The sequence below is a fragment of the Dromiciops gliroides genome, chromosome 3 (genome assembly GCF_019393635.1).
Source record: "Dromiciops gliroides isolate mDroGli1 chromosome 3, mDroGli1.pri, whole genome shotgun sequence".
Taxonomy (NCBI): domain Eukaryota; kingdom Metazoa; phylum Chordata; class Mammalia; order Microbiotheria; family Microbiotheriidae; genus Dromiciops; species Dromiciops gliroides.
Window position 1 is genome coordinate 332,446,050 of NC_057863.1, and position 26,047 is coordinate 332,472,096.

General features: G+C 36.6%; 1 protein-coding gene across 1 annotated transcript in view; it reads right to left on the reverse strand.

Moving 5' to 3' along the window:
• Nucleotides 1–26,047, reverse strand: part of POLQ (DNA polymerase theta) — a 108,197-nt gene that overhangs the window by 18,492 nt on the left and 63,658 nt on the right. Inside the window, 8 exon segments of the mRNA XM_043993502.1 lie at nt 6,497–6,612; nt 7,442–7,574; nt 10,645–10,819; nt 13,301–13,429; nt 14,743–14,936; nt 17,722–17,962; nt 22,021–22,217; nt 22,951–23,090. Of these exon segments, the coding sequence (XP_043849437.1) occupies nt 6,497–6,612; nt 7,442–7,574; nt 10,645–10,819; nt 13,301–13,429; nt 14,743–14,936; nt 17,722–17,962; nt 22,021–22,217; nt 22,951–23,090 (1,325 nt within the window).

The window sequence follows — 26,047 nt, forward strand, 5'->3', positions numbered from 1 at the left end:
AAGTACAGTGTCTGATATGTACTGGCTCTAAATAAAAGTTTATTCCCTTCCCCCTTCTCCCTAATAAGGCAGAAGGCTGAGAAGTGGTTTTATTATGTTTTGATGATCTCAAAAGAAAGAAAAGAGAGGAGAAAAGGAATATTCTAGGAAGGGAAAAGGAAAAGGAAAAGTTGAGGAGATTAATTCACATAATTGGTATGTGCAAGTAGAAGCCCATACTAGGTAACATGTCCCTAAAGAAAGAAGTAAAAAAATAAATAGAAATAATAGATAACTTTTTAAAAGATAACAAAAACAAAGCATACCAAAATTTTTTAGATGTAGTCAAAGCAGTCCTGAGGGAAACATTTATATTTCTAAAGAGTTTCATCAGTATAAGAGAGAAAGAAGAGATCAATGAAATGGGCAGGCAAGTAAGGAAAATCAGAAGAAAAAAACACTTAAAAACCTCAAACAACAAAATAGAAATCCTGAAAAACAAGACAAAATTAGAAGCAAAAACTCTCATTGAATTAATAAAGCTAAGAGCTATTATTTTGAACAAACCAATAAAATATATTTTCAAAAGAAAACTGAAAACCAAATTACCAGTGTTGAAAATTTAAAAGGTAAATTCTCAAGAAAAGGAAATTATTAGAAACTATTTTGCCAAATTATATGACAATAAAACTGATGATCTAAATTAAATGGATGAATATGTACAAAAATGTAAAATGTCCAGATTAATAGAACAAGAAATAGAACAACATATGATGAATTTCAGAAAAAGAAATTGAATAAGCCTATCTCTCACCTTTACAATCAGAAGTTAGCAGAGAATGACAATAACTAAATCCAAAGTCAAGTTTAAGAATCATTAGACTACCTGAAATTCGTTAACAAAAAAAAGAGCCTAGATATTATATTTAAGGAAATTATAAAGGAAAACTGCCCAGACAGCTTAAAACCAGAGGGCAAAGTAGAATGGAAAGAATTGACCAGATACCTCCTGAAAGAAACTCTCAGTGATGTTACAGCCACAGAAGTCCCAGATCAAGGGGGAAAAAATACTGCAAGCATCCAAGAAGAAATAATTCAAATACTGAGGAGCCACAATCAGGATCACTCAATATTTAGCAGCTACCATTATATAGGAAGGAAGGGCTTAGAATATGATCTTTCAGAAGGCAGGGATATTAGAATTATAGCAAAATTAAATCTAATCTTACAGGAGCAAAAAATTATATTTAATAAATAGAGGACTTTCAAGCATTCCTGATGAAAAGATAAGAACTTAATTGAAAAATCTGTCATTCAAACATAGAACTCAAGAGAAGCATAAAAGGGTAATAAACATGAGGGAAAAGTCACAAGAGACTAAATACAGTTAAGCTATTTACATTCATATATGGGAAGAAGATACATATAACCCCTCAGAACTTTACCATCACTAGAGCTCTTAGAAGGAATGTAACTGGAGGGCAAGAATGTGGCTGTATTATGTTGAGATGATCTCACATAATGAGGCATGAAAAGAAGAGTTTATATAATGGAAGGGGTAGGTTTGGAAGAGGGGAGAAGGAGGCAACACTTGGAACTTTACTTTCATCTGAATTGGTTCAAGGAATAAAGAATAAACATACACACACAACTGGATAAAGATACTCATCTTACCTTACAGAGAAGTAGGAGTGAAAAGGGATGAGAGAAAGGTGGGGAGAAGATATGGTCAGAAGTAAAAAAAGATACATGAAGAGGGGATAGGATAAAAAAGAAAAGGATAATAGGAAGGAGGGAAATACAGAGTTAGTCATCATACCTAGGAATGTAATGAACTTAAACATAAAATGAAAGAGGACAGAATGGGTTAAAAACCAGAATGCAATAATATTTTGTTTACAAGAAATACACTTGAAAGAGAAAGATACACATGGAGTTAAAACAAGGGACTGGAGCAGAATCTCTTATGCTTCAGTTGAAGTAAAAGATAAGAGTGGCAGTCATGACCTTAAATAAATAAAGCCTAAATAAAAGAGACATTCAGGAAAACTACATTTTACTAAAAGGCACCATAAATAATTAATATCAACATTCAACATATATGCATATGTACTGGACATCGATGTAACATCCAAATTCTTGAAGTAAAAGTTAATTGATTTATAGGAAGAGAATAAAACCATACTAATGGGTAACCTCAATTTGTTCAGATCAAGATAAATCTGGCCATGAAAAAAACAGGAAAAGTCAAAAAGATGAACAAAATTTAAGAAAAGTTGGATATGATAGAACTTTGGAGAATACAGAATTGGAATAGATAGAAATAAACATATTTCTCAGCTATTCCTGGCACCTTCACAAAAAATGACCATGTATTAGGACACAAAAACCTCACAAAAAATGAGGAAAAGCAGAAAAATTAAACATATTTTTTCTGGTCATAATGCAATTGAGAGAAATTATTATTTCTCTCATATTAATAACCAATTACTGAATTAGAACTAAGGTTTTTGCGTTCCTATTTCCTCTTTAGAAATCAGCCCCTGAAGATTATCCAGTCAGCCTTTGAAGGGCAGGCCTGAAGATAAGATGAAATACTGGGTGAGATACACCCAATTGGGAAAAATCAGATCTGATTAGAAGTTAAAAAAATTCTAGTCTAAGTCAGGGCTTCTTAAACTTTTTCCACCTGTATGGGGCAAACTGCCTCAGTTTACCCAAATAACTTGAGGAGACCACCAAGTCAAGCAGAGACAGATTTATTACATTCCCATGGGAATGGGCAAACTCAATGCCTGAGCCGCGATAGCTAATACATGCCTTGACCTTTTATAGGGGAAGTCCCCATGCACACTAGGGCGAGCTCACAATCTAACATACAATCCTGTCTCACCCAGGGTGCGTGTTTAGCTCGTGATCAATGTATGGAGACATGCATATGTGTTCCAGGAACAAGGGGGAAAAGGGGAGGGGGAATAAGGTCAAACCAAAGGAAGAGGAAACAGGGGAGTGACAGTCAGATGTTTCAGATCTCACAGTTCCCACTGACTCCCCTCTCCCGGCCCCTGTCTCTAAAGATATTCAACCTGAATAACAGGAAGAGTTACTCAGGTGCTTCAGCATTGTTCTGTAGTCCTGTTAATTCTAGAAAGACAACAGGGTTAAAATTTATCTTTGGCTATGTTGGGAAGAAAAGAATAATCCATTGTTGGGACCCCAGGGCCAAGGGGATTCTGCTCTGAGAAAAAGAGACATTTCACTTAACATCTGGTCTCAACTTAATTGCTGCATCCTGTGCCAAGCCCTGTCCTTTCTTCTTGAGTCCCGTGTATTGAACTGGTGGGCAAACTCCCTGACCCACTCAACAGGGACTGGGGTTCTGACACATGATGGATTGCAGACAAAACTAATATGTAGCTGACAAGTGGGGAGACTGAGCAGAAGTAAAAATATTGTTAATTGGCAATAAAACTTAAAGGAGACAGTGAGAATTTGACAAGCAATAAACTTCTAAACGAACTATACTGGGGCAGGGCTGGGTACCTTCCAGACCCCATCCTCAGAGTTTAATCTGACTCAAATCCATAATCATCTCATACACACCCATGACCCCTTTTCACCTGAGAAATTTTTATGGGACCCTAGGTATATGAAGTAGGTATACTTAACCTTTTACTGTTGCCAAATTTTTTACAACTCTGCACATTCAATTACCTGACCCCACTTAAGAAGCTTTGGTCTAGGTGAATTGCTGAATTCCTGTGTTTTAGTCAAGTCTGAGTGAATGTGAATTCCTCCTTTTGTTTAGATTGCCCTGGGGAGGGAGAGGAAGGGTCTGAGCAGAGATAAGTCTCTTTGGCCAAGGCTGAGTGATGAGTCAGGTCCCCAGCCCCTCATTAGAATAAGCCCACCTTTTATTATAATATTCATTATCTCATCAATTGTTAACCAATCAAAGTTGATTGCTGCCTTTCCAGGAACATTCACTCTTCCAAGGCCGTATAAGTATTGAGAGGCCTGTTCTGTTTCATCTTTGGTTTACTTACTAGCAATAACTAATAAAATCATTAATTACCCAGAAATTATGTCTCTTGAACTTTTCATAAATCACAGAATAAAAACTACATTCAATTAAGGGCTATGGAGCCATAGATTAAAAAATAACTGGAAGTAAATAACCTAATCCTAAAGAATGACTGGGTCAGGGCAGCTAGGTGGCACTGGCCCTGGAGTCAGGAGGACCTGAGTTCAAATCTAACCTCAGACACTTGACACTTACTAGCTGTGTGACCCTGGGCAAGTCACCTAACTGCAACTGCCTCACCCAAAAAAAAAAAAAAAAAAGAATGAGTGGGTCAAAAAACAAATCACAGAAACTTAATTTCATTAAAGAGAATGAGATAATATTCCAAAATTTCTGTAATGCAGCCAAAGGAATAAAAAGGCAGAAATTTATACCTCTAAACCCTTAAATCAATAAAATAGAAAATGTACTGATTAGTGAATTGGCCATACAACTAAAAAAAAAAATTTAAACCCCTACTTAAATACCAAAAAAGAAATCCTGCAAATCAAAGGAGAGATTAACAAAATTGAATGTTAAAAGAAAAGAAAAGAAACCACTGAACTAATAAAACTAAAAGCTGGGGGGGTTTTTTGTGTTGTTTCTTTAAGCAATAAAACATATTGGTTAATTTGATTTTAAAAAAATGAAATTAATCAAAATGAAAAATTGAAAAAAGATGAATTCACATCTAATGAATAGGAAATTATAAGCCAATAAAGTTGACAATTTAATAAAATAAATAAATATAAACAAAAATATAAATTGCCCAGATGAACAGAATAGGAAGTAGAATATTTAAATAGCCCTAGCTTTTTTTGTTGTTTTTTTGTTTGTTTTGTTTTGTTTTTTTGCAGGACAATGAGGGTTAAATGATTTGCCCAGGGTCACACAGCTAGTAGGTGTCAAGTGTCTGAGGCTAGATTTGAATTCAGGTCCTCCTGAATCTAAGACTGGTGCTTTATCCACTGTACCACCTAGCTGCCCCCTTAAATAGCCCTAGCTTAAAAAAAAAAAAATGAACAAGTGAAAAAAAAAAACACAGGATCAGATGGATTTAAAAAGAAATTCTAGCGAACACAATTAATTTCATTAGCATATAAACTATTTAAACAAATAGGTTATGAAGGAATCCTACCAAATTACTGCTATGATACGATACTTAAATTTGATACCTAAACCAGGGAGAACAAAAATAGAGAAAGAAAACTATAAAGCAATTTCCCAACAGGGAGAAATAGAAAGAGAAATTCTATTTAAAATAAGTACAGACAGGGCAGCTAGGTGGTGCAGTGGATAAAGCACCGGCCCTGGATTCAGGAGGACCTGAGTTCAAATCCGTCCTCAGACACTTGACACTTAATAGCTGTGTGACCCTGGGCAAGTCACTTAACCCCCATTGCCCCACAAAAAACAAACAAAATAATTACAGACAGTATAAAACACTTGGGAGTCTACCTGCCAAGATATACATAGGAACTATATGTTAATGTTTACAAAATACTCTTTATAAAAATAAAAACAGTTCTAAATAACTGGGGAAATATTAATTGTTCATGGGTAGACTAAGCCAATATAATAAAAATGGCAATTCTACCTAAATTAATTTACTTGTTCAGTGCCATATCAAACTCCTAAAGAATTACTTTTTAGAGCTGGAAAAAATAACAAAATTCATCTTTAGTAACAAAATTTTTAAAAATATCAAGGAGGGGGCAGCTAGGTGGCGCAGTGGATAAAGCACTGGCCCTGGATTCAGGAGGGACCCGAGTTCAGATCCAGCCTCAGACACTTGACACTTACTAGCTGTGTGACCCTGGGCAAGTCATTTAACCCTCACTGCTACGCTCCTCCCCTCCCCCCCCCCCCAAAAAAAATATATATATATATATCAAGGAAACCAATTTTGGATTACTTTGATTGGAAGGTAAAATATGTTGTTTGTTTTTTGGTTTGGTTTTGTTTTTTTGCAGGGCAATGAGGGTTAAATGACTTGCCCAGGGTCACACAGCTAGTGAGTGTCAAGTGTCTGAGTCCACATTTGAACTTTATCCACTGTGTCACCTAGCTGCCCCTGTCTGTTGTTGTTGTTGTTGTTTTTAATAGTAAACTACATTTATATAGTACTTTAAAGAGAGATTTCCTTACAATAAAGCCATGAGGTTGATTATTGCAACAACAGTAATGGATAACACTCATATAGTACCTTATACTTGACCAAGAATTTTCTTCACAATAGCCCAGCAAAGCAAGTACTTTGCCTTTGGGAAGGCAAAGTATGTTAAGGGAAGTAATGTGAAATCACTCTGAAAAAACAGGCTGAAGACAGAACAGAAGGCTTCAAATCCCAAATAGAGTTCCTATTTTTTATTCTAGTCAATGGGGAGTCACTGAGGAACAAGGAAATGACCAGACCAGTCCAATGATTAGCTTAGGAAATACCAACAAACTTACCTGGGAAAGGAACAAAGGCATGTCTCATACTAACAGAAAAAGGCTTCCCATTGTCTTTGACTCTTTCTGCCATCAGTGTCTGGTATCTAGAATTTATATTATAACTGCATTTACTTCTTCTGCAGAAAGAAAAACCATTACATGTATCATACTCAAAAATAAATCACGAACTTATTTGTTAGTCAAGCCAGAATCTTAAATAGGCAACTGAAAAGGTGCTTTGTTTTGTTTAATTTTCCTAAAGGGCTTACTTCAAGAATAGTTTGAAATGAAACTCAACAAAATTGCAAAATTGGTAGTATGAACATTAATTTTTTTTAGTGTATTAGTCTCAATTTATAGACATTTATAAATAGGAGTACAACATATGATTCTGCCACTATATTCTACACAATGTTCACTGACTGACTGCAAGTAACATGCAAATGTCATCACAGATCATTTTAAGGAGAGGGAGAAATTAAAATAGTGCTTATAAATGAAATGACATAATGAAAAGTTAAACCCAAAGGAAATATCCAAGTGTTTTTATAAGAGTTCATTATTTATTTTGAAGAGAAACCAGATTGTTGTTTCTTTATTCAGGGATTGTCAGAATTTTGGCACAAATATGAGAAGTACTAGCATTAGTGCTGCCATGTCTGCCCTACCCCATTCACTCCCTCACACTAGTCTTTACGTTATACTGAAATCTGTCTGGCTGCCCACATACTCGAACAGTGAGAAGGCTTCATCACAGACACACTTGGCCTAAGAAAGGCACTCTAAAGGATGAGTCAATGCAACACCATTTAATTAACAGTCTCAGTTCATTGTTTAGTGTAAGATATTTGAAAAGTAAAAGGGTTTCATTATATAGATGCAGTTAAAAAAGGGTCCTTGATCCCATTTATACTATTAAATGCCTACTAATACAAACTAAGAAGAGCCACTGTGTCACTTGACTTCTACCTGTTCTTAAAAGGTAAGCTTCTGCCTTGTACTTGAGAAGGCGGGCTCTCTTCAACTAGTGCTGGCATTTCAATCTCAAAATCTCTTGGCACATTCTGAATATTTGGCTCTGTGAAAGTTATTCGACCTGAAATTAAGCAAGATTGACAGGTATTAAAAAAAAAAGATTGATAAGCATTTAAAACTAGAAAAAGATGACCATTTATTGTATGGATAAAGTACATTAAAAAATAAAAATTCTTTTAAAATACATAGGGCTTTAAAATAAAGGCCAAAATAAATGTAAAATAATTAAAATTCAGAATTTATTTATGTCATTTATAATTATGCACCTAAAGTGAGCATAAGCACACAATAAATTAATAATATGAAACAAGTGCTGAATCAGGAAGCATTAAATGGGATTTAACACAGCTCTCTGCAAAGCTATTCCAAGATAAGAAAAAAGGAATTTAAAATGAACATCCCTATACTAAAAGATCTGCATTCTACATTTTAAGCTAGTTACCAATTTAATTAGCAGAATACTAATACAAGTGAGGCACAGGAAAAATAACCTTATTATCTCCACATGTGAAACACCATGAGTAAGGAACAGAAGGAAATAAGAAGAGGATATGGGGATTTGAAAAGCAGTGATTGTCAATGGAACTCATGCATTAGAGAGATGAACAAGGTAACAAGAAAGGAGATTTGGAAATGAAGGGCTCAAAAGTTTCATCCTTTAATGAGCTCAAAATGGCCCAGCCCATTTGCTTCATGGTGGACAAAATTATTCATTAAAGTGAAACCTCAGTTAACTGACATGATCAAAGATATCTTCTGGTTTACCCTAACTATAATTTTTTTTTGCTGGAAATTATCCTAAAACATTTGAGAGGAGTTCAAAAAAATAAGGCAAAATTAATTCCTTCTGCTTAACAAAAAGTACATCATGCTATACATATTTTTATATGTACTTTTTATCTCTCCCATTAGAATGTAAGGGCCTAGGGGCAGCTAGGTGTCACAGTGGATAGAGCACCAGCCCTGGATTCAGGAGGACCTGTGTTCAAATCTGGCCTCAGACACTTAACACTTAATAGCTGTGTGATCCTGGGCAAGTCACTTAACTTCAACTGCCTCATCAAAAAAATAAATTAATTAAAGAATGTAAGGGCCTTTCGAGGAGGGACTGTTTTATTCTTTGTACTTATACCCCAGCCCTGAGCAATGTGTAAGAGTATATAGCAGACACTGAATAAATATGAGTTAATTGACTGATTATCAAGTATTGTAATAAATAGTCTAAAAGTAGTACCTACTTCCCAGGGTTGTTGTGAGGATAAAATGAGGTAAAAAATTTTTAAATTATTTTGCAAACCATGAATTGCTATATAAATGCTATTTTTCATTTTCATTATTATTCAAGTTTAGTGTTTTCCCAATGTGACTTTATTAAGGAAAGAATACATCCGCTCATACCATGTCGTCCTTAGTTCATTAGCAGATTCTGATTCTTCTACATCGGGTTCGTGATACATCCCTTTCTGTTTTTTAGTAAGTGTATCTATAGAGCTGCTTTATCAGGATCATTCATGTTCACAGTGCACCCCTGTACAACCTCTTTACCAAGAAAAGGTGCTTCTGTACCTGTTTCATTAATGTCTATAAGACAACTGGCAGTGACTCTCTCCCTCATATAAATGTCAGTTGTTGTTGTTTATCCTTTAATCTGAAAGAAGACCATGACATCAGGAGGTTATGTCATGACTTGCAGTGAATTGGATTTAAGTGAGGGCAGGATGTGTAAGGTCACCAACCTTACTCTCCTCCAGGGCCATTTGGGTCCAGTGCCAAGATAGAAATCAGGATCATTGGAGATAGCCCTGGATGTTTAAGGCAACTGAGTTAAGTGATTTGCCCAGGGTCACACAGTTAATAAGTGTCTGAGGTCTGATTTGAACTCAGGTCCTCCCAACTTCAGGGCCAGTGCTCTATCCACTGCTCCACCTACCTGTAGATGTTAATAATGGTTAAGTGGTTAGGGGTTATCAGAATCAAATGGTGTCAAAGTAGATATGCTAAGTGTATACACAATCCTGGATTTAGAGAAAAGAAGAGGGTCCAAGACAGAACCCAGAGGGACACCTACAGTTACAGAACATGACCTGAATGAGGATTCAGCAAAGGAGAGAAGGAGCAGTCAGAAAGGCAGGAGGAGAACCAGGAAAGAGAGGTATCCTGACAATCTAAAGAAAAGAGAATATTGAGGAGGAAGGAGTGATGAACAGTGTCAAAGGCTGCAGAGAGACCAAGAGAATGAGGATTGAGAAAAGAGCATTGGATTTGGCAAACAAGAGACCATTAGTAACTTTGGAGAGAGCAAATGATGAAGTTAGAAATCAGACCATAAGAGTGAAAGGAGAGAGAGTGGTAACACCTAGTGTAGATGGCCTTTTCCAGGAGTTAACCTGGAAAGTACAGAAGAAATATAGGATGACAGTTAACAGGGAAGAAAGGGAAAAGTGAAGGTTTTTTTCAGAATATGGGAGACAAGTTCGTAGGTGGTAGGAAATGAGCTAGGAGAGAGGGATCTATTGGAGACAACAAGACCACTGTAGCCTTCATAAGGAGTAAAGCCACTTCCTCATGTGAGACCAAGGTGAAGAAGAAGATAGTGGCAGAAGGCACTGGAGTGCTGGGAGATGAGGAAAAAAGGAGAAGAAAGAACTCAGGGCAAACAGCCTCAATTTTTTCTGCAACATACAAAATAAATATCTCAGCTGCGAGGGGGGCGGAGTAGAAGGTGCTATGTGGCTTCTTTTACAACATGGCTGATATGGAAATATGTTTTGCATAACTTCATGTGTATAATTGACATCATATTGCTTGCCTTCTCAGTGGGTGGGGAAGGAACATGAGAGAGAGAGAATTTGGAACACAAACTATTTAAAAATGAGTTTGGGGGGGGGGCGGGGAGGGAGCTAGGTGGCGCAGTGGATAAAGCACCGGCCCTGGATTCAGGAGTACCCGAGTTCAAATCCAGCCTCAAACACTTAAGTCACTTAACCCCCAATGCCCCGCAAAAAATCAACAAAAAAACCCAAAAAAAGAATTTTTGAAAATTTACATGTAATTGGGAAAGATATAATGAAATACATATATTTTTTTTTAAATTTAAAGAGAAGTAATTCCAAAGGCAAGTCTGTCATTACCTGTAGCACTGTGAGTCTGTGATACAGGATAGAGTCTTTCCATTCCAAGGACAGGATTCATACATTTTTCCCTCTGCAGTGGGAAGACAACTTTGGTAATAGCATTAGTGATTCTTCTCCATTCTAGAATCAAGCCTGGTAATGGGTGTAAGGTCTTTAGTTTCTTTAAAACATCCTGACAAAGGAACATAAGGAAAACATATTTACCTTGCAAGTTTTATACAGGTACTGAGTGTCTGTTAAGTTTAACAATATATCCTTAAAAGCAACATGATAGGGGCAGCTAGGTGGCACAATGGATAGAGCACCGGCCCTGGAGTCAGGAGGACCTGAGTTCAAATCCGGCTTCAGACACTTGACACTTACTAGCTGTGTGACCCTGGGCAAGTCACTTAACCCCCACTGCCCCACCAAAACCAAAAAAATAAAAATAAATTAAAAAAATAAAGAAGCTATTGGGGTTAAGTGACTTGCCCAGGGTCACACAGCTAATAAGTGTCTGAGGTCATATTTGAACCCAGGTCCTCCCAACTTCAGGGCCAGTGCTCTATCCACTGTGCCATCTGGCTTCCCAGAGAGATTCTGGGTAAGTTGTCAGAAAAGTATAAAGACAGACTGCCTCTTTTGAGAAGAGTCAAGCTGGCAGACAGACAGCAGGCAAGAATCAGGGACTCTAAAAGGCAGTACAAGAATGACCCGGACAAAGAGGAATTAAGGGAGGTTTTAAAGACAACTGACATCTTTCCTCTTAATAGTATCTAGGAACAGGACTTAAGAGACAGGATGAAAAGCCCCATGATGAAGCATGTCCACTTCCTAACAAGAGATGAGCTCAAGGTACAGAATGACAAATACATTTATGGAGCCAGACTATATGGGAATCTGTTTTGCTTAACTCCCTATATTTGTTACAAGAACTGTCTTTTATTTCGTTTAATGGGAAAAGTAGGCGTCTAGCAAATAAGGCTGAAAAAAAAAATGAAAGAGGATCACTGAGACTTTTTTAAATCTACAAAAGAACAGAAAAAAGGGCAGAATGAAAAGCAAGTAGGAGAGCTTGAAGGTTATATGCTGAATTTATTTAAAAGGACTATTATACATGATATACTTAATATTATTAATTATTAATATTATAAATTACATATAATATACTTTAAAGGAAAGCAAGTTACACATAATAGGTACTTGAAGATTCATGCACAATCTTTTTCCTGTTTTACTTGTATATGGAAAGGCTCATTTTATTTGGTGTTGGTCAAGTCCAGAATATAAAAAAAAAAAAACTTAAATTTAAAAAGATAAAAAAAAAGAACAGTAAAAAGGGGCCTGAAACAGTTCTGAAGATGGAGAAAGTTAAAAAGCTTCCTTTAGATACAGAAAAATAATCAAGTTCCATAAGCAGTGCCTAGGATAATGAAGTAGCAAAAATACTATTTATTTCTACTTAGAAATTTTGTTTTTCTTTTAATACTTGTTTTAAATTAGGAATTATATTGCTTATAAGAAAGAGTTTAGGGGCAGCTAGGTGGCACAGTGCATAGAGCACCAGCCCTGGAGTTAGTTCCTGAGTTCAAGTCCGACCTCAGACACTTGACACTTACTAGTTGTATGACCCTGGGGAAGTCACTTAACCCCAATTGCTGAAAGGAAGGAAGGAAGAAAGAAAGGGAGAGAGAGAGAGAGAAAGAAATAGAGAGAAAGAAAAAGAGTTTAATCAATCTATGTGTTATTTCCCTAATAAGTCAGGTTTGCTAAAAAAAAAAAAATACACAGTTGAATAGATCATGTTATATGCCACATACTTACTTCTCCCAATATTCCGTGCCGAACAAAGGCCTAAGTTACCCAAAACAGACACCTCCACTGATCAATGGCAATTGCTCAAAATAGTCTTAATTCATCTTCATAACACTGTATTTGCACACACTGAACTTATTCAGTAATAAAAAGATCCTAAGTGCTATCAAAAGATAATTAGGATTTTCTGGTTTTTTTCTTTTTAAGATTATCCATCCTACAGCTGAACTGTATTGTTGCTGAGCGAATACAATTCATCTAATTCATTTTATCTGGCTGTCACTTAATCACACTCCACATTCACCTGCCATCTGCCCTGCTACTGGACACACACAACACTATGCTCCCTTCCACCATCACTTTCCACTTCTTGCTCTGGTAACAGCAATCAAATTGATACTACCAACGTTTCTAAAAAGGTATAACAAGTTACTGCCCTATGGCATCACTTACTACTCCTATGTCTCCCACACTAAAACTCCCTTCCCTGGCCACCATTCCCCTGTTCTAATAGCCCCTGTTAGAAGGATAATTATTGTCTTACTTTGGCATTTGTATATTCAGCAACTAGCAGACTACTTGGTACACAGACCATTGACAAATGTTTTTTCATCTATTTATTCATTCATTCATTCATTCATTCATTCATTCATTCATTCATTTAAGCAATGATGGCCACCACTGGTTTTATGGGCTGCCTGAGTAACCAGTATTTCTATTTTTATCTGAGCGAGTTCAAAAGTCAGGGACCATTAACTCTGAATCTTAAACTCTGAATCCCAAAATTACTCTAACAAATAGTTATGAAAAATGTCAAACAAAATTCTTACTTTGCTTCAATATTTCCTGAAAATTTTACCTTACTAGTACTGAACTGCTTCCCTATCCTGGTGCTACGTCCATTTGTAACCATCCTTCTGGTAGAACCCAAAGTTTTCTTGTTTCCTTGAATTCCATTTGGTGGTAATTTCAATTCCAGAAACAAAACCTGAAAGAAAATACATTTTTAGGTCAAATATCTTATAACTGAAAGATGAAAATAAATCATCATATGATAAAGAGCTGAATTACACTAAATATGACCTAAAATTAAAGTGTCATTCAGAAAAGACTTTAAAAAGCTAATTGAGAAAATTGGTTCTATAAAGAAACTTGACTCTAGCAAATTAAGAATTCTGTGTATGAATATTTAATAAAGGATGGTCATTAACAGAGCTATGCATGGGGGATTGCCATTGCACCTATTTTAGCTACTTTGAATGAAATTTCAAAAGCAACAGTGCTATTAAATTCAAAAAAATGAATTATTCAATAATCTTTATACAGGTATTATGCTCTGTTTTAGGCACTATTGGACTTCAGTCTTCAAAGAGGTAATGATATACTTTTATATTATGTACCAAGCATCTGAAAAATAAGATGTTGTGACAATATGTTTAGACCTTTCAATATGTTCTAATAAATAGCTAGAGAAATTAGAACAGTGTACCTACTTAACCATTTAAGTGGAGAGAGAAGGACAGAGACTGAGAGACAGAGAAAGAGATAGGGGGTAGTGGGGGAAGAAGTGGCGAAATTAAGAATTTCAAAATAAGGCCAGTCAAGATGGCAGAGTGAAAGATCACAGCTGCCAAACTTTCCCTAAAACCTCTCCAAACAAAATTCTGAGCAAGAAGGCCAAGAAAAAGTCACAGTAAATCATTATTTCCAGAAAAAGGCAGCTTAGGAAGACTGAGAAATCTTCAGATACAGGGGTGAGGCCTGGTCAGAAATGGGACAGAATCAGCACTGACTGTGGGCTGTGGAACAGCAGCAATGCCTAGGGATGGTAAGCTAACTAAACATCTGGTCAGAAGCAATAGTGACTCTTCAGAAAGGACAATGTAAAAAAGAGAGGATAAATAGAAAAGGATGGTGGGAAATACAGTTAGCAGTCATAACTATGAATATGAATGGGATGATCTCACCCATTAAACAGAAGAGGAAAGAAGAATGGTTTAGAAATCAAAATCCAACGATATCTTGTTTACAAGAGGCACACTTGAAACAGAAAGACAAACAGAGTTAAAATAAGGGACTGGAGCAGAATCTCTTTTGTTGTTTTTGGACTTTTTCAATGTATCAGTCATGTTGATTTCTTTTCCTCTTTGAAAAACACTACTTGTTATATAGGATAGCTCTCTGGAAGGGAAGGGGAGGTGTACTTGGGATAATTACAATAAAGATAAATAAAATAATAATTTTGAAAAAGCACTACTATAAAAAGGCACAGATTGTACTTATTTACTGATCTTGACAAACCTCAGCAATGTCATCTGGAGAAGTAAAGGAGAAGCTATGGCCTACTAGTTCATAAGCCTGAGCCTCAATTGCATTTAGTTTGGCCTGCATGACATGCTTCTGACTCTCACACTCCACTGTACTAAAACCTATTCCATTTAGTTCCAGCAAGGCCAAACAATAGTGGGAGGGCATTTCCACTTTACAGAAAACATCTGGAAGAAAAAAAAGAAAAGGACACAAAGGTCATTAATATCTTCTCAGTTAAGAATGATTACGTCAACTGCATTGCTAGAAAACACTTAATACGCATCTGTAGTCAAGCTTCTTAGATGACCCTATTAAATTATGCTCTTCTTTAGAGTTCAATTTCCTGAGCACTACAAAGAAACCCACCAGAGGAAACAGAAATGGGTAGAAAACATCTCAGTACCTAAGCCAGTGTCACCCTCTTCTGTGGGGATAGTGGATGAGTTATGATAATTTGTATAAAATAAGGATTACAAATGTAAAGAAACTGTATTTCTCTGAAGAGGACAGACATTCTTGTCAAATGACCACAAATCAGCAATAACATTTATTGCAAAGTGGGTATGTATACTTGATTATTATTCGACAATGTTCAGGATGGAGGAAATAACTAATGGTACTTGATGTCTGAATTTAACCAATCTGACCTCTTCTGATTCAGTAGCATTTTTGGAAGACTAGACTTGGAAGGATTTTTATTCAGGCTAGCATTAAGCTCTATAGCAATCCCCAGAAACATTAACTGTTGCCTTCAGGAAGTTAGTTTTAAGTGAAAAAGTACATAATGAGAATTCATTTAACTGTTCTTTACAACTTGCTTCACAGATTGATTATTGTGGCAACTAAGCTTCTTCAAAATGCCTAATGATGCCACAGACACTGGCTCACTAGCTAAAAGCATAGGATAGGGGCAGCTAGGTGGCACAGTGGATGGAGCACTGGCCCTGGAGTCAGGAGGACCTGAGTTCAAATCCAGTCTCAGACACGTGACACTTACTAGCTGTGTGACCCTGGGCAAGTCACTTAACCCCAATTGCCTAACCAAAAAAAAAAAAATTAAAAACAAAAAACCCCCCAAACATTTAAAAGCATAGGATAAATTCAGACTTCTTTGAAACTAAGCTGGGACATTAGTGTCAAATAATATAGTTTTTGTAATAAGAATAATCATAGCTGACATTTATATAGCACATGCTATGTGCCAGGCACTGTGCTAAGTGCTTTACAATTATTACCTCATTTGACCTTCACAACAACCCTGGGAGGCAGATGCTGCTATTCTCCAAACTTTTAAAATGAGGAAATGGAATAGGCAGAAGTGACCTTCCCAAAACCACAGAGCTGATGAGCATCTGAGGTTGGATTTGAACTCTAGCCTTCCTGCCTTCAGGTCCAGCACTCCATTCACTGGGTCTCAGGTGATTGATCAAGACCAAGTAACTTTTGGTAGTGAGGCAACAGAGGAACAGAAATGAGGTAACGATATAGTCAAGATCATTCTATTCCTCTCAAAGTTTCATATGTACCTATCGACTTGGATACAAAGGAATATCACAAAACACCATGGAAAGCAATGGTAACTGCCATGTGAATTTTTATGGATGTTATTTCCAGACTCCAGTGGAATATGTTGAAAAGCAATTATATTAAGCCTCATTATATAAATGGGGTACAAGGAATACATTTAGAGCTAAGTGCTCAATTGTGAATGATTTCCACTTAAAGAAACCTTACAAAGCTGCTGACTTCCATGTCTATAGAACATTAGTAGTTCTTAGGGTGATACAAATTTAAGATGGAAATAAGCAATGATGACCTGAGGATTAAGTCATTTCATTTGAGAAACACTTGAAAGAAATGAGGGTGTTTAGTCAGGAAAAAACAAAGTAGGTTTGTTCTGGGTTGCTCCAAAGTAGAACCCATCAATGGAAGTTACATGGGTGCAGAAAGAATCAGAGCCATCCAACACAGTAATGAGCTTGTAGTGATCTAAGGGATTCAACCAGTAGGTGAAAGATGATTTCTTGGTCATACTGTAAAAAGGTCATTTTACATTTGTTCACAGACTGGATTATATGAATCTTCAGGCCACTTTTAACGTCAAGAGTCAGAGTCAATTCCAATTTTTTTTTTTTTTAGTGAGGCAATTGGGGTTAAGTGACTTGCCCAGGGTCACACAGCTAGTAAGTGTTAAGTGTTTGAGGCCAGATTTGAACTCAGGTACTCCTGAATCCAGGGCCAGTGCTCTATCCACTGCGCCACCTAGCTGCCCCCAATTCCACTTTTAAACAGAGTTCGGAAGTCTTTCTTTATATCGTCTGAACATGTCTCTTTGCAGCATTTACCCCTTGGTTCCAGTTCTGCCCCTCTGGAGTCAATCAGAACATGTCTGCTGCCATTTCCATGAAACAGAGAATGGCTGACTCTGACTTGTGGAGAGGTTTTCCTCACAGGGAATTACCCCCAAGAAGAAAATCAGAGATCTGGACGTACCTCTACCAAAAAAAAAATCATTTAAGGCATAGTCTGTTGATAATTATGCACATATATTTAGATACGGGGGTGTCTCATGCAAATGGAAACATTATTCTTTCATATTTACGTTGTTTTTAAAAAATAAAAATATATAAATAATTGTGTATTCTATATGATTCTACTTATGAAAAATGTATACCTAGTACAGAATGTGTTTCAAGCATCACAGTACAATAGAAAGAACACTGAAATTGGAGTCATAAGACGTGGATTCACATTCGAGCTCTGCCCCATGCTACCACCATGACCTTGGACAAACCACTTCATCTCTCAGTCTTTTCAACTTTAAAATGAGGAAGTTGGGCTGCATGACTTTGGAGGTCAAGCTCTAAATCAATAATGCCATGACCTCTTCTTCTGCAACAGAGGATGCCCGTGTTTATTCCACCTCCTGATTATCAAAACATTGGGAACTTTGTTTCCCGAGGTTCTTACCTTGTAGCTTTTCTTTTTCTAACAGCAAATTGAGTTGGGTCATAGAGTTGAAGATGAGAATAGATTCTATGGCCGCTTTGTATCGCCCAGAGTGGTCACCACTGGTATTCAGTCCCAGGTTTTGAATGCCTTGGCCTGTTTCTATCCCTTCCAACAGTGGTAGCTCATGAGAAAGAAAGCTCGTAACTATATTGTGAAGTGTTGGTTCTTTAGAATCAGGATCTAGTAACCAGCAGGCCACCTGGAAATGAAATGTATCTGAGTATTTTATTTATTCCATAATAATTTGGCAGCATTAATGCAGACTAAGATTATTAAATTAAACCTAACAGAAACAACCTATTCTTGAACTCTCTTATTCCTTATTGCTGACTGAAAAATAGAAGTCAAAATAAAAAAACTAGGTGAATTTCTAGTACCAATAAGAGCAGAACCAGCTCAAATAGTGGTCTTCAAGACATTTGTTCCAGCAATGAATTGCTCTCTGTTATAATTCCAATAATAACAGCTGACATTCATAGTCCCTTAAGGCTGCACGGGACTTCATATATATGTATGCATATGTGTTTACATGTATATGTGTGTATATGTATATGTCTGTGTGTATGTGACAGTAACAATCTGTTTCCGAGTTGATTTTGAAAAACTGACATGGGCTGAATAGCCCTAATCACTCCCCTGAATTACAGTGACATATGACCAACTGCTTACTGGGTACCCTGTAGGCATCTCAAATTCAATATACTTAAAACAGGGCTCATTCTCTTCTCTCTTCAACTCACCCCTCCTCTAAGCTTGCTTATTTCTGCTAGGAACACCACCATTTTTCTTGTTTCCCAGATTCAAAATCTGAACATCCCTGCCTCTTTCTTCTCCTATTTATGCTCTTTCTTTGAGCTCTAAAAAGTTGTCATTTAGTCTTGAGTGCCCATCTTTGCCTCAATGTATTGCAAGTCAGTGGATAAACCAGATAGATGATGGTAGATAGATTCAATTCGATTAGATAGATTGACAGACATATACATATATGTATGTATGTATGTGTGTATTGTGTGTGTATATATATACATATAAAATGGCCATTTATATAAGCAAAAAAAAAATTTAACCTCACAGTAAAACAAGGTTCATAGACCCAATTCAGAGAAATACAAACTCTCAGTATCATCTCAAATATTAACTGAAACAAAAAGCTACAAAGTCCTTCTCTAAAGGTTCAATAACAACTCAGCTAATGCAACAGAATGGTATGCATAGATTTTGAGTTGTTTGCAGGTCTTTCAGTGATCAAAATGACAGTGATGATATGAGTTGCTGCTAGTAATCATTTCTCTCCAAAGCCTTTAGATTTTCTCCTTGCCAGTCATCTATGTCTCATTTATGGTTGCTATTTTTTGCTTTCTTTGGAAACTGGGATGCCTAAGAGTTCCTAGATGCATCTAGCAAGGGAATACAGAAGCTGCTGGGGCAAAATAATTTGGGTGCTATTTGTGACTGAAAACCACCACAAACTGTGTCAATCAGCAAGCACATAGAAGCATCTACTATGTGCCAGTAGCTCACATGCTAATGGGGGAAACAACATGTACTTGTGTAGGTATGTACAAAACATAAACAAGGGCCCTCCAAGGAGGGAAGAGCACTAGCAGCTAGAAGGAACAAGACTAACAGCTATCTTCCTATGTCACATGCACGTTATGACTGCTGAGAAAATAGTACTGTATTTCCAACACTTAAAAAGAAAAGTGGGGCAGCTAGGTGGCGCAGTGGATAAAGCACCAGCCCTGGATTCAGGAGTACCTGAGTTCAAATCCAGCCTCAGACACTTAACACCTACTAGCTATGTGACCAATTGCCTTACCGAAAAAAAAAAAAAAAACCCAAAAAGGAAAGTACTGCAATTAAAATAATCTATGATTCATTCACATTCAATGTGGATATTTCACTACATTTCCCAAATCATCCATGAATGCCCAACCCACAGGGCTCTTGTCTATACCCTTCTATAACTTTACCAGAGAGAGTCCATCCAATGTGCTGGAGGCCTTCTTCACTGGCTTTTGACATCACAAGTCTCCCAAGCAGAGCACAGGGCAGTTCACTAATTATACCTGAGGTCGTGCCATATGGCTATGGCAACCTTTGGTACTACAGAAATCTAAATTAATATCATAGTATTAATGTGAAGTTTATAAGACCAATATTCCTACTCTGGACTCCTTACTCCAACTATATCATGATAAGGTGATGCAGACAAAATATACCTTATTTAAAATTAAGTCTACTGACTGAAAGCCATTTGCTTAACTTGTTAATAATACCAAGAAACTTTAAAGAAAAGAGTCAAGGTAACTAGCCATTACTTGGCTGCATGTGTTAAAACTTTGGTCAGGGGACAGTTAGATGGTGCAGTGGATAGAGCACCAGCCCTGCAGTGAGGAGAACCTGAGTTCAAATCCGGCCTCAGACACTTAATACTTACTAGCTGTGTGACCCTGGGCAAGTCACTTAACCCCAATTGCCTCACCAAAAAAAACCTTTGGTCAGTTCTCTCATGAAATTGATTATACCTTTCAACACTGTGTAGCATCCCCTTGGTACCCACCCTCCTTAAGTCAAAAGAGTGCTATACCAGAAATTCTAAGGTTTTATTATTCCCAATACATTGTAAAATTTTTAAAAAGGACCACTTATACAAAAATTAGAAGCAATCTATATGTCTAACAATTAGAACTAGATAAAAATATGACATTACTACTAATGGATATTATGGTTCCATAAAAATATCAACCATAAAGCATAAATGACACATATCTCAGACACACAAAATAATGCAAAGCGATGCTAGCAGAACGAGAAATAAACAAATATTGATTGCAATTATATGTAAGGAGAGAAGGAAGGAAGGCAATAAAGTCATAATAAGGAAAATTTCAGACATAGCCTGAAGAAGACACAACAAAATTTTGTTGATTCATCTGGTTCTACTTTGTTAAGTGCTAAAAGTTTTATGTAAGAGATTATTCCTATTTTGCATAATTGATGTTTTGCTTAACAGCTCTTTAAAGTTTACAATAAAAATTTTAAACCCAATGTTGGTTTTCAGCTCCAAATAAAATATAGAATAATGTCATACTAGCTTTCAGGTTGCCCCAAAAGTCCTTATTCAATTTTAAGCTCATAAGAAAATAGGTCTAAGCCAATAAAGTTTAAAACTGCACTAAGGTTTTTGGGACACATTGTGTAGCTTATTCAATGAATTATTTATTCAAGATAGTTAACTAAATCCCATACTCTTAAATAACAATTAAAACAAACTATAATGCTTCAATGTAAATCTTTCTAAAATTTATCACACACCTCTCTAATGTGTTGGAATCACTTATGAACGTTTGATCAGGTGTTTGTTTTTTTAAAATGTAGGACTATTTGCCTTTACATTAACAAGCTAAGATTGTTACGCCACGATTGACACAGAAAATACTCAGCCAGATACTCAAGGTGGAGACACAGAGAGAGAGAGAGAGAGAGAGAGAGAGAGAGAGAGAGAGATTGTTTATTACGCGTGGGCCCAAAGGGAGTTTCAAGCCTCCAACAGTGGTCCCCAAGTCTTGTTATATACAAAAAGAGTAGGTGTGGTATAGTGGCAAGTTTATTAAACGAAGATGAGGTCAGTATTCACTGAACACAGAATGCATAGTGGCACCTAGTGGTTTAGTCATCATTACAGGAATACATAAAAATGAGGTCAGTGATTAAGGGAGGCCTGTGGGGTACCTCAAGGCCAGAGCCTGTCTGAGACAGACAAGGTTGAAAGGCAGAGATTACAGGCCTGCAGCTGTAGCTGGAACACAGCAAGGCCAGGGTCTGTTTGAGACAGACAACGTCAGAGGTTACATGTGATTTTCTACATCAAGATCAGCATGAAAAGTTATTTTGACTATTTTTTATACTTTTTATACATTCTCTCACTTTTAGGCTGTCAGCTATCACTTCTTGATGTTATCAGTGTACAAGACCCTCACGGTCCCTTTTCTCCAACTAATTTGCTATGAGCTAGGAAACAAAAGGGAACATAGGCTTTGAGTAAGGGCCTGTGGGGATGGTAAAGGGCATATACAGTGGTGCTTGACAAGCATGTTTTTGATTAATTCTATGTTCTGGATAATTTAGAATGCTGACTAGAGAAGGGAAGTATGATAATAAATTATTTAAATTACATTATGAAATTAAATGAGGAAAAAATCTCTAACCAGTATCAATTTTTTAAGTAAACAAAAATAAATTAAGACTTGAAACCTTTGGATCTTCAAAACTTCCTGCCAGGGAAATGCCACAAGATTGAAGAAGTATCTTATAGTTCTGGATGAAGTTGTAGATGATAACTGAACGTTCTTTCACAGAGACTTGTTGCAAACAAGCCCGAAGTTGCTGTAGTCTTTCACTCACTGTCAGCTTTGGATCCAAAGAAGGTGGTGCTAAACTGGCACTGATTTCTAAAAAAAAGTTTTTAAAGGGAAAATATATATGCCATTAGTTGAGGCAACCTAATTTAGAAAACTCTTTTTAAGCACCTATTGCATACCAAAAAGGCCTCTGTTTCAATCAGCTCCATTAAGTTGAGACTATCATGAAACAATTAAGATTCTGAGAAGTAAATTCAAAAGGTAGTCTTGGGCCCCATCATCCCAGAACACAGGTTCAACAGTTCAATTCAAGAAACCGTTATTAGGTACCTATTGTCTAGAAGACACTGTACTAGGCAATGGGAACAAGCAAAAACACAACCACCCCTCCCTCCAGGAATTTGTTCAACTGAAGAAATGCAATATGTATACACATGAGCTACAAGACCAAATATCTTATGAAGGCTTTTTTTTTTTTGATGCATCTGATATTTTTTGTTCTTTCTTTTTTTATGCTCCCATTGAACTCTCTCTTGTACCAAAAAACAGTTAAGTAAAATTTACTGGCAAAGCAACCACATCTTACAGCATGTGGAACAGGTGCAACTAGAAGATTTCAAATATCTCTACTAAGAAAAAGGAAGTGTCCAGTCTTAAATATATGCAAACATACACTGGCTGTCCATCAAACTATTTTGTTACTCTCATCACAAATATAACCTAGGTGAGTGTCACAGAATTCACTTAAAAACAACACGGATATCCTGAAAGAGCTCCCACAAAACTACACAATCCTCAATAGAACTAAATGATGCTAACTTGCCAGAATGATTTTCTTGCTGTTGCAGTGACAAATAGTAGGCATCCCTTTCACCCCAGCATACAGCCAGTCCAACCAGCAAGATATCTTCATGGCCTTTAACAGGAAAGCCATCATCTGTAACTGGGATTGGTTCAGGTGATCTTACTAAATGAAGATGAAATGAAGTAAAATTATAAAAGTCACCTATAAAAGCAGTTTGTTATGAAAAATGTGATAAAAAACCTTTTACGTGACATGTCAAACCATTTTACAGAACTTTTTACTTTTAAAAATATGCAGAATTCAAGTTGCTCTTTTTAGTTGATTTATGCGGTATTTCTAGAAATAGGATCATTTGAAACATTTGGCACTAAGCAAAATCTACTAAAGATTTTCCGGTAAGCACATCAAGAATGAGGACTAGTCCAAGATATTTGTTGAATATAAAAGCTCCATTAGGAATTTGCATTATTCAACTCAAAAGCAAATAATTAAAGATCCTTACTGCACCATACACTTTCTCCCAAGAATTCAATAATTCTTAGAAGTATTAAATATGTATTCACAGAAAATAATTGTGCCCCAAATGTCTACATGGATAATGAAGTAAGTTGCTTTATTTTCATTAGAAGATATGTCCAAATTTATAATGCAAGTCAAGAGTAAAATGGAATTTGGTATATGAAAATCTAAATTACAGAAACACATTTATTCTGCAAAGTGATATAGATGTTTACATTTTCCAATATAAATACAAGCCTAAACATATGCAAAGACATAAATTAAGCCCTTACATACACACATAAGTACATACATATGCAGAAACACATATGGATTTCTAAAAAATCTTAGACCCTGGCAGCCCTGCTTGCCCAGCTGTTAGGTACCCTTAATTTAAAAAGACGACATTTTATCAGTATATACATTTCACCAGCAAAGATTGCAACCCATTTATACCAAGAGTTTCTTTAATTTTATTGCTGTCTTCCTTTTTTTTTTTTTTTTGGTGGGCAATGAGAGTTAAGTGACTTGCTCAGGGTCACACAGCTAGTAACTGTCAAGTGTCTGAGGCTGGATTTGAACTCAGGTCCTCCTGAATCCAGGGCCAGTGCTTTATCCACTGTGCCACCTAGCTGCCCCCGCTGTCTTTCATTTTTATAGCACAGTCATTGTGTAATGTTTCTCTCCCTTGTAAGAAAGAAAAACACTTAAGCAAAATAAATTGCCACAGTAATTGCATCTGATGCTTTGTGCCACACTCTGTACCAGCGTATTAGCACAGGGCCTGGCACATGGTAGGCACTTAATAAATGTTTACTGAACCACTGCAGTCCCCCAGCTCTCTACTTAAGTCAAGAAGCATTTATGAAGCACGTCTACACCAGGCACCAGGCACCATGCTAAGCACTGGGCATACAAAGAGAGGCAAAAGCTTTTTCCCTCCCCTCCCACCTTCCTCCAGGGCATTAATGAAGGGCCTACTGTGCACTAGGCTTTGTGCTAAGCACTTGACGAAGGATTTCACTTGAGAGAGACCTGAGGAGGGGAGAGAAGGAAAGTGCATTTCCTCATCTGTTCTCTAAGATCAGACACTGCGTAATTTGAGTTGGGCAGTCCTCTATGGTCATTTTCATTTATCTTACAGTAATCACTCCATTTGTTGTTCCCCAGTTCTACTCCCATCCTCCAATACCAGTTCATACAAGTCTTCCCATGTCCTTATACTTATTTCTTACGATACAATCATGTTCCATTCCTATACCACAAGGTCTAGTCATTCCTCAATGGGCATCTGGTTTGTTTGCAGCTTTTCACCACCACAAAGAAGTGCTGTTACTAATATTTATTATACATGAGACTTTTCTTTTGGTTTACAAGATCCTTCCCTAGATTGAGGGGTAAAAGGTTATGAACAACTCAGTGATTTTTCTCACAGGGTTTCAAAGTGTTTTCCAAAACCCTTGGAAAGCACAACCAGTAGTGAATTAGTGTGTAAGTCTTCCAAAAGCCCTTCCAATACTGAACTGTTTTGGGTCTTTTTTCATCTTTGCTAACTTGACAGGTATAAAATTGTAAAGCAAAAAACAATACAGACTTGGAGAGGAAAGGAGGAAGACAAATTAAGGGCGACTATTAACTTCAAACAGAAAGAAATATTAGAAAAAACTTTTGGGCAGAGCTTCCCTCCCCTGCCCCCCATGAAAACAAAAATTTAATGAAGGCATACCCACACATATAGATAGCACAGTGGAAAAACTGAGAACCTTGGAGTCGGCAGAGATCTAGGTTTCCAATCCTGTCTGTGACACTCACTAGTTAGGGGATCACTGACAGTCTGACTCTCAGTTTCCTCATCAATGAAAATGAATACTAATATTCTTTGTTCTTTCTTTCCTATAATTATTTCTTGTGGGTTTTTTTGTTTGTTTGTTTTTGCAGGGCAATGAGGGTTAAGTAACTTGCCCAGCGTCACACAGCTAGTGTTGTGTCTGAGGCCGGATTTGAACTCAGGTCCTTCTGAATCCAGGGCCAATGCTTTATCCACTGGGCCACCTAGCTGCCCCTTTCCTATAATTATTTAAAACTATAGATCTAGGGGCAGCTAGGTGGTGCAGTGGATAAAGCACTGGCTCTGGATTTGGGAGGACCTGAGTTCAAATCTGGCCTCAGACATACTAGCTGTGTGACCTTGGGCTAGTCAACCCTCATTGCCTCACAAAAATAAATAAATAAATAAAAATAAAACTATAGATCTAATTAATCATATAAATAGTAACTGTGATGAATATAATAGGAGCATTTCCACTATTCCTATTAACTTCTTTCTGAATCAAAATAAGGAATAACTTGTGTACATTTTCAAATATCATCTGTTTAATTAAAGCATGGTGTCCAATCCAAACAATTTTACATCAGTTTTTTTAAACAATTTATATTCAGAACATTTGAGTATTTAATTCCATGTAACAGAAAGAATAGTTACATATTACTGATAGTAATAACACTAATATCCTCTAAATAAGGCCATAAATGTAAGCCTAAATAACTTATTCAATAACTGGTAATGAAATGGCAATATTCCACTATAATCCACAACACTAAATGCAAAACAAAAAGC